The 13540-nt window shown below is 42.9% G+C and overlaps 1 protein-coding gene across 6 annotated transcripts in view; it reads left to right on the forward strand.

Annotated features, from left to right (window-relative positions):
• Nucleotides 1–13540, forward strand: part of ANKRD12 (ankyrin repeat domain 12) — a 112071-nt gene that overhangs the window by 38209 nt on the left and 60322 nt on the right. For 4 of the 6 annotated variants that reach the window (XM_074944630.1, XM_074944632.1, XM_074944633.1 and 1 more), the window contains exon 3: nt 8982–9129. The exons of the other annotated variants lie outside the window; for them this stretch is intronic. In XM_074944630.1, coding sequence (XP_074800731.1) covers nt 8982–9129 — 148 coding nt within the window. The remainder of the gene's footprint in view (nt 1–8981; nt 9130–13540) is intronic. 6 annotated transcript variants of the gene reach the window in all.

A 13540-nucleotide genomic window follows, 5' to 3' on the forward strand; every position in this document is an offset into this window, starting at 1 on the left:
GCTAGGTTACTTACTAACTTTACAGGAGTTGGAGGGCTTGCATCCTTGATCTGTTCCCGGCAAAGGTATCACACAAACAGACAAAAGCCTTTCCCCCCCCCCCCCCCCCCCCAGATTTGAAAGTATCTTGTCCCCTCATTGGTCATTTTGGGTCAGGTGCCAGCCAGGTTACCTGAGCTTCTTAACCCTTTACTGGTAAAAGGACTTTGCCTCTGGCCAGGAGGGATTTTATAGTACAGTATACCGAAAGGTGGTTACCATTCCCTTTATATTTGACATGCACAGACAATCGCATCACTGTTCGGTGAGATCAAAAGCAGTATTGATATGTGTGATAGCCACTTGAACTTTAATTCACACTATGTGTATTCTCACTTACAGGTAATGAGCCACCTAGTAGTAGAACCTTCTGCAAGCAATGTCAGAACACGTATGCGTCCTTCCTCTCCCTTCCCTCAGTGTCCTCCAACATTCTGAGTGTGAGGCTATATAAATGGGTGGTGTGTCCTCTACTACCTCAGTTCCTTCCAACCAGAGAGCCAGATGGAAGTGAACCACTCCAGTCTATTTGAATCCAGGGGTTTTCTCCACTGATTTCATCTGGAAGGTTTTATAGTTATTCTTAGTGTTTAGTTTAGTATAAGGTAGTGTTAAGTATAGGTACTTTAGTGTAGTTGTAGAGTCAATTACTGTCACTCACTGCTGTATCCCTGGGCAGTCTCCTACCTTGCCTTCTATTACCCTGACAGTGACTGCAGTTTCTCTCTCTGCAGCCCCTAGCTGCTCAGCTACTGGACTTTATACAGCCACCTCCTGTTCCTGTCCAGCTGAGCCTTGTCTCTAATTAATGCTTGCTCCCTGGCTTCTCCTCCAGATGCAAGTTAAGTGGTTAATTGGCCCACCGGTCTACCTTAATTCAGGCCTTGTGTGGGGTCAGCACCCAATCCCATACCCTCCCCCTCAAGCCAGTAACACTCAGGGCTATTGATGCCTCCTGCCCTGCACTTGCCTGAGCTGGGCCCTCAGGTCATCTAACTCCTGCTCCAAGTCACCCACCAGGAGACGCAGATTGTCCTGGGCCTCCATTCCTGAACTTTTCCCTCTGCAACTGGATGTCTTCTGCAGCTTCTTGTAAGACAGCTATTAATTTTTCCTGTAGCCCCTTTACTTGCCCCAAAGGATCCCCCACCACCTTCCACACAGTACTCTGCCTCTGTGTTCATCCCTATGTCTGTGTGGGCCCTCTCTGTCCCAATCATTTTATCTGTTATCTTCTTACTACCCACAACTGGATGCGTGGGTTGATCACCTGCCAGGTCCTAGGTCATCACCACCATGTCTGCACTGACAGTCTCCAGCATACTCCGGTCCCCACATACCCCCTCCTTTTTTTCCTATCTCTCTGGGTTCTATGCCTTTCTGTTTGCTACCCCACAGTTTCTTTAGAGGGCAGTGCCTTTTTATATGGCTGACCTTACACCACCCAAAACAAATCCATGTCCTTGCCTTGTCGGTAGGCCACGCTTCAGCCTTCTCTTGTCTAGCCAACTCCCCTGGGCTAGCCTTCACCTCACAGTTCATAAATGAGCATCTCCTTCTTACGTACCCCTGTTGACCACAGTCAACACACACCCCTCCGTTGCCTGTTCTCCCCAGGTTGGACTCTTGTTTTCTTGCCTCCTGGGTAAGGTTTCTTGTCCCCATTCAGGTAGGGGCACTCTCTTTTTAGGTGTCCTCTCCACCTGCAGGCATAACATTTCCATGGCTAGGTTTCTGGCCTCCTGGCCCCAGTACCTCCTTTCCAGTCTCGGTCTCTGCAGCTTCTGTTAATTTCTTCCCGCATAAGCTTAAATAAATACATTTCAGCCAGCTGTGTCAAATAATTTTGAAGGTACAAATGTGTCTGCTACTGTCTCTGGTGGTTCTCTAGCACCTGCCTCAATAGGGCATGGATCCATCCCATCTGTTTATCGCCCCTCCCCCCCCTTTGAAGGGAGTGTATAAGTGCCCTCTGCAAAAAAGGCTCCTGCTTACTGTAGCTCCATTGTCTCTTTTTTTTTTTTTTCCCCTGCTACGGCCTTCTGCACTCTCGTTGTATCGGGGTGACTGCTTTATACAGTCCCTTACAGTCCTCCACAGTCTCTTACACTCCCCTTTTGTCAGGGGCAATCATCATGCGCAGTCTTTCATCCTCCTTTTGTCTCAGGGGTAATCACCTGCCCGCATTCTCCACCATGTCATCACAGTGGTACTCTACTCACTGCAGTAGCACCTTCTGGCTGCATCTGGGGATTAGCTCTTCCAGGCTGATGCCCCTTCCTGTGGTTGCACTCTGTTGTTTTCTCAGTCCCTTTTTCCTGGGACTCAACTACTCTTGCTTCTTGGCGTGGCCTTCCAGCCAGGTCACTGTAGTTTTCCCCTTCCGGGGAGGGTGTGTGTACCAAATTCTCTCAAGACCCACTGTCCTAGGCAGTCTTCCCATTCACAGCCCAGTAACAGTACCACTTGCCCAGTGGCTGGTAGGGGAACCCAGACTGCCCTCTACACTGGGTTCTAGCCCAGGAACCCTGCAACACGCAGTCAGGGTCTGCCCAGTCCTGAACCTTACTGCTGTATCCCTACCTTGCCTTCTCTTACCCTGACAATGACTGCCGTTCCTGTGCAGCTGAGCAGTGGCTCTCAACCTTTCCAGACTACTGTGCCCTTTTAGGGATTCTGATTTGTCTTGCGTACCGTACCCCAAGTTTCACTTAAAAACTACTTGCTTACAAAATCAGACATAAAACTACAAAAGTTGTCACAGCCCACTATTAATGAAAAATTGCTTAATTTCTCCATTTTTATCATATAATTATAAAATAAATCAATTGGAATATAAATATTGTACTTACATTTCAGTGCATAATATACAAAGCAGTATAAACAAGACATTTTATGAAATTTTAGTTTGTACTGACTTCACTAGTGCTTTTTATGTAGCCTGTTGTAAAATTAGGCAACTATCTAGATGAGTTGGTATACACCCTGGAAGACTTCTGTGTACCCCCAGAGGTACATGTAGCCCTGGTTGAGAACCACTGGTCCAAAGGTTCTGTGATGTCAGGATCATCAGTTCCAGCTTCAGATGCTTCTATCCAACCTATCAATGTTCTGAAGTATGTCCCAAAGTATAGCCTGAAACCAGAATTATCTTAAATTATTAGAAAATTGGCAATCAGTTTAAATGGGAGAAAAATCAAATGTTTCAAAATAAGTAATAGACTTACTCTTTAACATATGGTTTTGTATCAATTTCATATTAGATAGGTATGGTGCCACCCTGGCTTAGTTTTAGATATATTATTGAAAACAAAAGGAAAGCATTATATACATGTGTATTCTTTTAACATTTGAAATAAAAGAGCTTTTTTTAAAAAAAAAGTACAAAAAGTCATATCTGGGTCTAGGACTATACCCATATTTATCTAGATAGGCTAAAACCTTAGTTGGTAGATAAATAAGGTAATAAAATGTTCACCCCTTAAGAGATAATGCATCTTTCAGTTTCTCGGTCTCTCCTGTTAACACTGAACCTCCCAGCCTCTGCTGTCAGCATGCCCACTTCTGTGATCATGACATTGAGTGGTCAAGAGGCCTATTGATTAAACTTTTTGGCTACTTTAATGGGTTTAGGTGTGAACAGTACGTATGATTTAGTGTTATCTGAGTGCTAGATCTTCTCTACATGGTATTTTCCCATTTTATTCAATCTTTCCTTTTTTTTTCTCTATTTGCACTAACCAGCAAAAAGGCCTTGTCTTACCGCATGTTAACTAACATGCGGTAACTATAACTAAAGAAAAGCCTAGTGAGAAGGTAGTTTGTAGCTTTCACATGTGTTACCAGGGCAAAGGAAAGACTTTTGGGAAACCTAAGCTAGTTAATAGAAGGTAAGAACACACCTGTTTTCCTAGTGAAGGTGCACCCAAAAAGTGTCCATCCAAGGATCTGGGCCACAGGAGCATATAGGCAGCTAGTGCCAATAATGGAGCACAGGCAGTGGTGGATTACCGCATGGGCCAATGGAGGCCCCTGCCTAGGGCCCCGGCCAATTTGGAGGCCCTGCAGGAGTGGCGGGAATTCAGGCCATACCCCCTGCTCCTCCTCTTCCTCCTGAGGCCCTGCTTCCAGCCCAGCTTGAAGCCTGTGGAAGAGTGGTGAGCAATGCATATTCTCACTGCCCCCAGGCGCTGCTCGCCTGAGCCTCATTCTAAGCTTGGCCAAGTCCCTCCCTCCAGCCCTGCACAGAGCTGAACCAAGGGGACCCCCCAGCCCCGTGCAGCATTGCACCAAGCCCCCCTCGGCCCCGCTCACCCAAGGTCCTCTCCCTCCCCCCTCTGCCCCCCGGTTTGAAGCTTGTTCACCCAAGTGTGTGTGTCTCTCTCTCACACACACCCCATGCAGCATGGAGCTCACCAAAGCCCCTCTCCCGCCATGCAGAGTTAGCCTGAGCCCCTCTCCCGTGCGGAGCTGGCCTGAGCCACTTGCTGAAATCCCCCTCCTCTGCTCACCTCCCCGGAGCCCCGCTGCTCACCCCACTCCCATTCCCCAGATGCTCCTTTTTGGAAAAACTTTTGTGATCAGTTAGCAAGAGCAAATGGGACAAATGCCCAGTTTTGGCCAAAAAATCGAGACATCTGGGGCCAAAATGGGGAGTATGGTCACCCTAGGCCAGAGGTCCCCAAACTTTTTTGGTTTCACCTCTCCCAACTTGGTCCAGGCCTCTTCTTCTCTCCCCCCCCGAGCCAGGGCCAGGAATGGGGCCCACAGTCGGGGGCTGTGAGTGGGGGTGCGGCTGGGAGCAGAGCCTGGGGTGGGGCCAGAGCGGATTTGGGGCAGGGTCCTGCCACACCCTCCCCCCCAGAATATTCCTCCATGCTCCCCATAGGGGGTGTGCCCCACAGTTTGGGGACCATTGCTCTGGGCTGTGGTAATAGCCACCCAGGGTGCCTGAGCGGCTGTGGGGAGCCCTGGACCCTGCACTTGTCTTGGGCATGGTGCCGGGGTGCCCAAGAGAAGCCCCCAGCCCTTGTCTCTATCCTCCAAGGCCCACCGCCCAGGGCTCCCCACAGTGGCCTGGGCTCCCTGGTCAGCTCTTACCGTGGCCTGACTTCTGGCCAGGCCAGGTGCTGGGGTCTAGGGGGTAAGGGGAGGAGCAGGGGGCGGGGCCCAAATGTTGTTTGTGCCCAGGGCACCAATATATCTTAATCCGCCTCTGAGCACAGATCAGAAATGGACACATTTATACAGCATAAACAGATTAATGAGTTTTGCTGCAGTTTGATTTCTAGATCTAGTACTGTAGTAATCCGATCTCAAGGTGAGAGAGGTATGGATGACAGTTGTAAGGTCTGCATCTGAAATAAGTGATCTTAACCCTTTGGTGTGTGAGGATGAGGGGGGAAAAGTGGCCTGGCCATTACGGCTACCTGCTCATCTAGTAGCACGAAGTCTAACTAGACGCTTTGATTACAAACCCATTCTCTTGTTAGTGTAATCAGAAAGGCCCGATTCTTATGTTGTCTGTTTATATCTAATATAATTTCTTAGTGGAGGATATCTGCTCAGTCACAGTCCTTCCCTCGTGGAGAGCTAGTCATTGCCATCACTGCTACTCTTTCTTATAGTTTTCCCAAACAGCAGTAGAGTGAAATTCTAATTGTTGTCAGTTTCACTGCAGTCTACAGGGTTCTGAATAGCAGCTGTGAAACTGGCCAGTCTTGTGAATTTAATTACTGCTACTATTACTTGAGAATGCTATGAACAGAAACACAAGAGAGTGGTAAGAAAATACCAATTCTAGAGCTAGTCAAGACTCTGAAATCATGAAAATCAATGATAATGCTGTCTCAATGGCATATAATGGTTGCCACATCTGTATTCCTGCTAGGCTGAGGAACTCAGTTGGCTTCCATAATAAACTGGGGTCAGTAGAAGAGGCTTCGGTTTTACAGTTTAGTGTAAGTGTAGTATACAAGAATGAAAAGTTATGTCATTTTGCATACATTTGTAATGCTGCAAACTTAGCTAAGGTTATAGAAACGGTATTATTGTGAGACTCAGTACGTAATCGTGTAAAGATAGTTCCTTAATACATTCTCATAGGGGAGCAGAGTTAAGGTTTATTACATCTTTCACCTTTCTTTATTTTTTCAGGACATGGGGCTTTTTTATCTCTAATGCACTATGCACATTTATAGAGCTGTAAAAATAATAATGCAATTTTTAAATTAGTTTAACATAGATTTTTTTGTTTGGAATATATATTGATGCATACATTTTACACAATGCTGTACTGGGAACTGCAGCAGTGAAAGCAGCCCAACAGGCTGCCTCTCCCAGGAGCTAGCACTCCAGACAGCAGCTCCTCTGGCATGGCTGTACTGCCCTGCTCCCCACTCACTGGGGCGGGCACCAGGCTCACCGGCAGCTGTCCCTGGTTGCGCTAGTGCAGTGGGCAGGGCTGGGGGTGGTATAACCTTGCTGAAGGAACTGCCAGCTTGGGGCTCTCAGTCCTGGGAGTGGCTGCCCATCGGGCTGTTGCTTTTTCTGCTGCAGTTCCTGGTAGAGCTCTCCAGCTCCGTGGATACTGATTTATATCCACGGATATAAATTTTGTATCTGCACAGAGCTCTCATCATTTTAGTGTTCACTAGTTACATGGTATTTTTTGTGGTTCCCGGGATTGTGGCACTTTGAGCTCTTTAGATGGTATTGTCAGCATTACAACTTCAGTGTCATTGTTTTCCATTTGTTGGCATTGTGGACATGACAAAAAGTCTTTTTTCAAGTGCTGTGCTTCTTGTGAAATCAAAATTCCAGTCTCTAATTGACATATGTTTGAAATATCTGCCCTGCAGGTGCACTGTTTATGCAGTCTTCATGCCTCCTTCTAACTTCTCAACTTGTTTACCTCTGCCTATGAGTACTTCATGTTACCCAGATAGTTTGTGCCAACTGTTTCTCATTCAGATACCTAACTTTCGGATGTTGAGGCAACAGGGTGATATACTGTCCACACTTGATGAGGTGACATAGAGCTAAGTGTCATGGGTATAATGCTATCATTATATCCTTAGTGTCTTCTGATCTCCCACACATATGTTTAACTATATGTTAAACCTATAGGAGGGATGGCTGGATTGAGTTGTGTGGGACACAGGCAAGAGCTCTTGGTGAGAGAGAACAATTGCCTACTTCAACCCTCTGTGTCATATCTAAAAGGTAGGAATGCACTCCTCTTAACACAATCCATGTCTACCCTTGCTAGATTTTTAAGAGGATTATCAGCACTTCATGCTCAGCAATGTTGAAGGCTGCTGATATAGCGAACAATTACAGCAGGGACATTTAAGCTCTGTCCCAGACCTTAGGAGAGCTTATGATTGGTCTTAGATTTCTTTTGTGGTGGCTTAGAAAAACTACCTGGTATCCTTTTGAGTTGACGTTTCCAATCTCAGTGCACTCAAATAGGAAAGGTAAATTTTTTAGTGGGTATCATAACTTTTCCTTCAAGAAGTCTCCCTAATTAGACTCCTGATCAGTTGTATCCCTTGTAATTTAAATCTAGTCCTGTGCAGATTGTGTTAGTTCTTTTGATTCTCTGAGGTTTTTAACTTTGATGGCTAGAAAGAATTATCTTCATTTTGGCTGTAGTTTCAACCAGATTGGTCAGATGGCCTATTTGAACTCCACTTTCATTCCTAGTTTGATTCCGAATAAACCAAAGGTGGTCTTGAGAATTGTACCTTCTTTTCTTTCAAGTGTTTTCTTCCAGTTTCATCTATACAGGAGATAAATCTTGTACATATCTCCTCTTCTCCAAAAGTGCCAGAAGAATGCTTTTGTTGTTCATTGGATGTCTGCTGTACTTTTGATATATTACTGTGACAGAATTAGTCATCTGGTAGTTTGACCTAATCATCCTTTGAGAGTGTCTCAGGATGGGAGGGATGGGGACTAAAATACCTAAATTTCGGTGGCCTACTCAGATGCTACATTTCCAAATCTTATAATGCAAAGAGGACGCCATGTCTCTTCTGTGCTCAAGTACATTGTATCATGAACAGCAAAAAAAAAAAAAAAAAAGGAGGCTTTGGCAGAGAAAATCTGTCAAGTAGGCTTTGTTGACTTTGTCCTTTTTTCCAAAGACTGTCCTTTACACGCTATTGGCTATTTATTACAGCAAAGATGTTAAATTGTATTGCCCCTACTATCCTGCCATCTTTTTTTTAATTATTTTTCTCTTCCTCGTATAAAGGTATGCCCATAATGATCCCAAAAGTTTCAAATTTGTGTATCTGAAGAGTGCAGAAAGTATAATTTTACTTGTAAATGGTGGTGCACGCACAACAACAATCTAGATTTGCCAAAACCTTTCTCAATGTTACTTGTGAGTTTAATAAAATCTTTTCAAATAAATACATTTCACTGTTTTTCCTCTCTTGCTTTCCCCCTGCCTTCTTTCTGAGGTGGGAAGATAGTTTTGAATGTATTTTATATTTCATTACTGTATTCAGTTCTGGGCCACATTTGTTCAATATCAGATTATATCTTCTTAATATGATTCTTATGGTATGGGAAGGCAAGAAAGTGAGTTGGCATCAAAGGATGCCATTATTTTAGCATTCCTTTGGTACTGTTCCTGTACTGATCAGCCCATCATTCCTGGATTCAGATATTTAAGAAACAGAAACAACATTTAGAAGTAAAATTCTACTTTTTATTCCCCTCCCCCCCCCACGCCCTTTTTTAAAACTTTTTTTTTTAACTTTTTCTAAATTTGTGTCTAGCAAGAACATACATTTTTCTATTTTTCAATAATGGTAATTTGCTTTAACAGTTAAATATGTACGTCATTATTTTTAATAAGTTTGTACTGTTTTAGTAAGTACACTATTCTCTATACAAACATTGCTTAGTATACTTTTTGTTTCTATCAGAGCAAGGACAAGATTGCATCGTACAGCAAAACTCCAAAAGTGGATAGGAATGATGTGGGGAAGGAGATGAAAGAAAAGTCTTCCATGAAACGTAAACTTCCTTTTACTATTAGTCCATCCAGAAATGAAGATCGAAATTCAGACACAGGTAGAACACTTTATTTCCTTAGCTAATCATTTGTTGCTGAAACACATCCTGATTATTTTATGTTATGATAGTGAGTTAAATGCAAAGGATACTAACTAGTATAGATGTGCGTGCTTGCTTGCTTGTTTCTGATTCAGATCTCAGTCCCATCTGATAGGCTTTCATCCCGTCAGGCACTTGCCAAGAACTTGTATGCTGGCACTGTTCTTCTCAGCTACTTTTTCCAGCAATTCCCCGAACTCATCCTTCTGCTTCTATTTTAGTCATAAATCTGCCTCCTTCATTGGCATCTCTAAATGCCCATTTGCTCAAAGAAACATACTGATGAAAATGAAAAGACAGAGGTTTAAGTGCCACAATTGAAATACAGCTCCTCTGCCTTCTGTAGGGTCACATTTTTCCTCCTATGTGGGAAGGACCAGGAAGGCTAAGCTCATGGAACTAACTGGTCTCAAATCAACCCTGGAAAGAAACTTTTCCTATGGTATAATCTTCTGTGATCTATATAGGAAGCAACTGTGTGACATATTCAAGCATATCCAACTAGAATCAATTTCTTTGAAATTCCATGGTATATCTTAACATAGCTGTTTTAGAATCAAGAGGGGGAGTATTAGGAACCCTCACCCACCACCCCACCCCCACCCCCGCACCAACCCACAGTATTTTAACTTTATTGAACATGACACTAGTCCAGTGAGAATTCTGATAGTAGCAAGAAAACATCATGCTCTCAGAGGTGATTGGAAGGCAGTATCCACATATAGCATTTCTTCAGTAGGTTTATTATTACTTTTTTTTCTTAAGTGCCCATAATCATATATTCTTCTACCCATAATAAGTTTAACTATCTCTGTAAACTTCCTCCATTAACTCCTCCATTAACAATTTTAGAACTCATTGCAAGATAAGAGTATATCCACCACTAGTCATTTGTCTTTCCAGGGTTCATTCATGCAGTTGATTTGCCTCCCGAACATGTAGGCCCACTATGAAGTTGCATAATTTTTTTTGGCCTGCTAGAGAGACTATCACATGTTATCCCAATTTGAGAATGGCTAGTAGAGCCATTTATGTTACATTCAAGATGAGGTATTGGCATTAGACCTCAACTTTTGGTAGTACTTTGGAATAGTTACATATTATGCTAATTAATAATGCTCCCTCTCGTTTCTGAAAAAGGCATGTTCCTAACATTTAGATTTTAAATGCGCTATTAGTATCCATCTCAGGTAGAGCTTTTTGTGTTAGTCACTAGTAATAGTGTAATGTCTGATGTTAGAAGCATTTATTAGTAATATTTAGCATTTTTATATAGTGTTTTGCATGTTCAGAACTACTTACAGATATGAACTAAGTAATCATCACAATGTCTTGTGACGTATTACTATTAACTGTTTAACATGTATATTGTAGCACCTACAATAGCAATCATCACAACCAAGTTGGGCTCCATTGTGTTAGGTATCGTACAGACTTACAATAAATGACACTCCCTGTCCGAAAGAGTTTACAGTCTAAAAGACAAGACATAACAGATGGATGAGATAAACAAGTGGGTAGGGCAATGTAACATAATAATAGGATGTTCACTTTAGCCATTCTGTAGCAGTGATCACCACTCAACACCTGGCTAGCTGCTGTCAGTCAGGTTGCAGATCTCTGTATGCATTATGGCACCGGTAGGTAGATTACTGCTGTTATCCACATTTTATAGATGAGAAAATTGAAACGTAGAGGTGAAGTGACTTGCCTGAAATCACCGAGAGTCATTGATGTTGCTAGGACTAGAACCCAGATCGCCTAACTCCAAACTCCCATGACTAATCCATTAGATTAATTATGCTGCCTCTGACATTATCAGTGCTTGCTCACTGTATTTAGGAGAGATTGCTGATAGTTTTGGTTGACTGTACTTAAAGGGGGTTGGAAGTGGGAGAAAAATAGCAAGAGAATAAGTTTGGAGAGAAGTGGGATTCATTCTTCTCTCAACCTACCTGCGTCTACACCAGTGGTTAGGTCGGCAGAGCTATGATGCCCAGGGATGTGGATTTTTCACATCCCCTGAGTGCAGTGGTTATGTCAACCTTAGTTTTAAGTGTAGATCAGGCCTAAAAAAAGGGTTCTGCAACTGATGAACTGCTTTTTAAAATACCCCTTAAAATGCCTCTACGAAGGCTAAACTATATTCTGCACCATAAAATTCAAAATTCTGCAACAAAAAAAATGAAAAATTCTGCACACAGTATTTTAAAATTCTGCAAATCTTATTTGTCAAAATAACAGTTAATCACATCTGTTTCAATTATTTTTGGTCATTTATTTCAAAATACCTGTCAGCAAGCATGTCTGTAACAATACAGAAAACAAAAAAGACACAGGAAATTTTTTTTGACAACTATATTCCTTACTAGGCATATTAATACAGAACTCTGAGTAATAATTCACTTAAACTATAATACAGAACCGTATTTCCTGCATCCCTCAGAAGCAGTGTAAAGGCTTGGGGGAGTCAGGGGTAACACAGGAACTGAGGGAGAAGGAACTAATTGCTGGGAAGGAGCCTGGGTGTGAACTTGGAGGGTTGTTGGGTATGGGTGGGAAAAGGTATGGAACAGGTTTTCGGGGGGGGGGGGCGGGGAGGGATTGTTAGGGAGCTTCCCCCATGGAGACCCTGGCTGACCCCTAGCCTCTTCCATTCAGATAGGCACATCTGCCCCTGTCCCCATGTGTCCTTGCACCCCCTGCCCATGTGTCCCTCCACCCCCACTCAGAAACCCACTCCCCCCATCCCCATGTGGCCCTGCACCTCCCTCCCTCCCCATCCCCATGTGGCCCTGCACCTCCACTCCCATTCAGCCTCTGCCCCAGTCTGTCCTCCCCCACTAGCCCTTATGAGCCTCTGTCTGACTCCCCTCCCCCAGCAGCCCCGTGCTGTCTGTCTCCCCATAGCCCCTGTCTCCCAACCTGGCCCAACAGGTGCTGTGAAGAAGGCAGGCTCTTTCCTAGCTGGCCGGGAGCTGCTGTTCTATCATCACAGTGCCTTCTGGTGGGCAAAAGGCGTAACTGCAGCAACTTTCCAGCCAAAGTTATTTTCTGCTGAGACTGCTCTGTTCTAGCAACATAGCACCCTCTGGTGGGCAAAAGGTGGATCTACATCAACTTTCCAACAAAAGCTTTTTTCTGCACAAAAAAATAAAAATATATGTGGCTCATTAATTATGCACGCACGCAGTGGTGTAGATTGCCCCCAGGAATAACTATGTTGTGATCTTAAAGAGAGGGCTGAAGAAGTAAGGCAGTCACTTGGCTTCTTACTTACCTTTACCACAACAAGTTTACTATCAGAGCTCTTCAGATTTGACTGTAATATTGACAGTTGTTTTATATTTTAGAAATGTATTAGTTATTATTATCATATTTTATCATACTTTCTTTTAGTGGGAATTTTATTTGGAGTTATAGGTTTGGAATTATAGATTGGATGAGAACATTTTTCTTACCTGTTATTAAGCATTCTGTAATTCGTCTCCCAATCCAGAGCCAGTCATTTTATTGAAAGGAAGTCATTTTACCTAGAATATTTCAATTTTTCCTCTCTTCTGGTAGTCAGAGGATGAAGCAGTAAGACAAAACTGTTTTTGATATGAATGCTTCTGTTTGATTCTTATGCCTGTTTAACAGGCAGAAAGGTAATTTAGTTGTCTAAGTAGTAGCAACTTTATTGAAGGTAAGAAAATCTTTCTTTTCCCACTTACCTTGAGTAATGAGGTATAAGTTTTTGTTTATAAGTTCTTTACATTGTTGATTGCGGTTCTTTCTTCTTGTGAATAATTTAGTATTTGGGCAAAACTTAAATATGTTTGATTCTCTTAACCTCTTGTCACAAGTCTTGTTTTCCAAACCTTTTATTATTTTTTTTTAACAATAACTTTCTTGTTTTCCCCTTCTTGTTTCTTCTCCAATTTCCCTTTTTTGAAAAATGTGATACCCAAAATAATAATACTTCAGTTGAGGCTTAACCAGTATTAATTATAGCTTGTTTTCCGGGTGCAGATCTTATTAATAGAACCTATGGCCCTGCTCCTGCACCCTTCAGTTTACACCCTTGAGTAGTCCCTTTGAAGTCAATGGGACTACTTGCATGCTTTAAATACTTATACAAATGCTCAATTTTAAGGATTGTGGCATTTAGCTTTTTAAAAAATGTTATTAACTCTTAATTTGTGTTTTGGTGGTTTTTGTTTTATAAATGTCAAATAACTGTCTATCTCAGGCTTTCTAATTTAATATCCACTAGAACCCACACACATTTCTCTGTGGTATACTTCCTAATCAGTATTTCCTTCATCCCTATTCCCCACCATTCTATATTTATTCATTTGACTTCTCCTTCCTACATTAAATCATA

This window comes from Natator depressus, chromosome 2 (genome assembly GCF_965152275.1).
Source record: "Natator depressus isolate rNatDep1 chromosome 2, rNatDep2.hap1, whole genome shotgun sequence".
Taxonomy (NCBI): Eukaryota; Metazoa; Chordata; order Testudines; family Cheloniidae; genus Natator; species Natator depressus.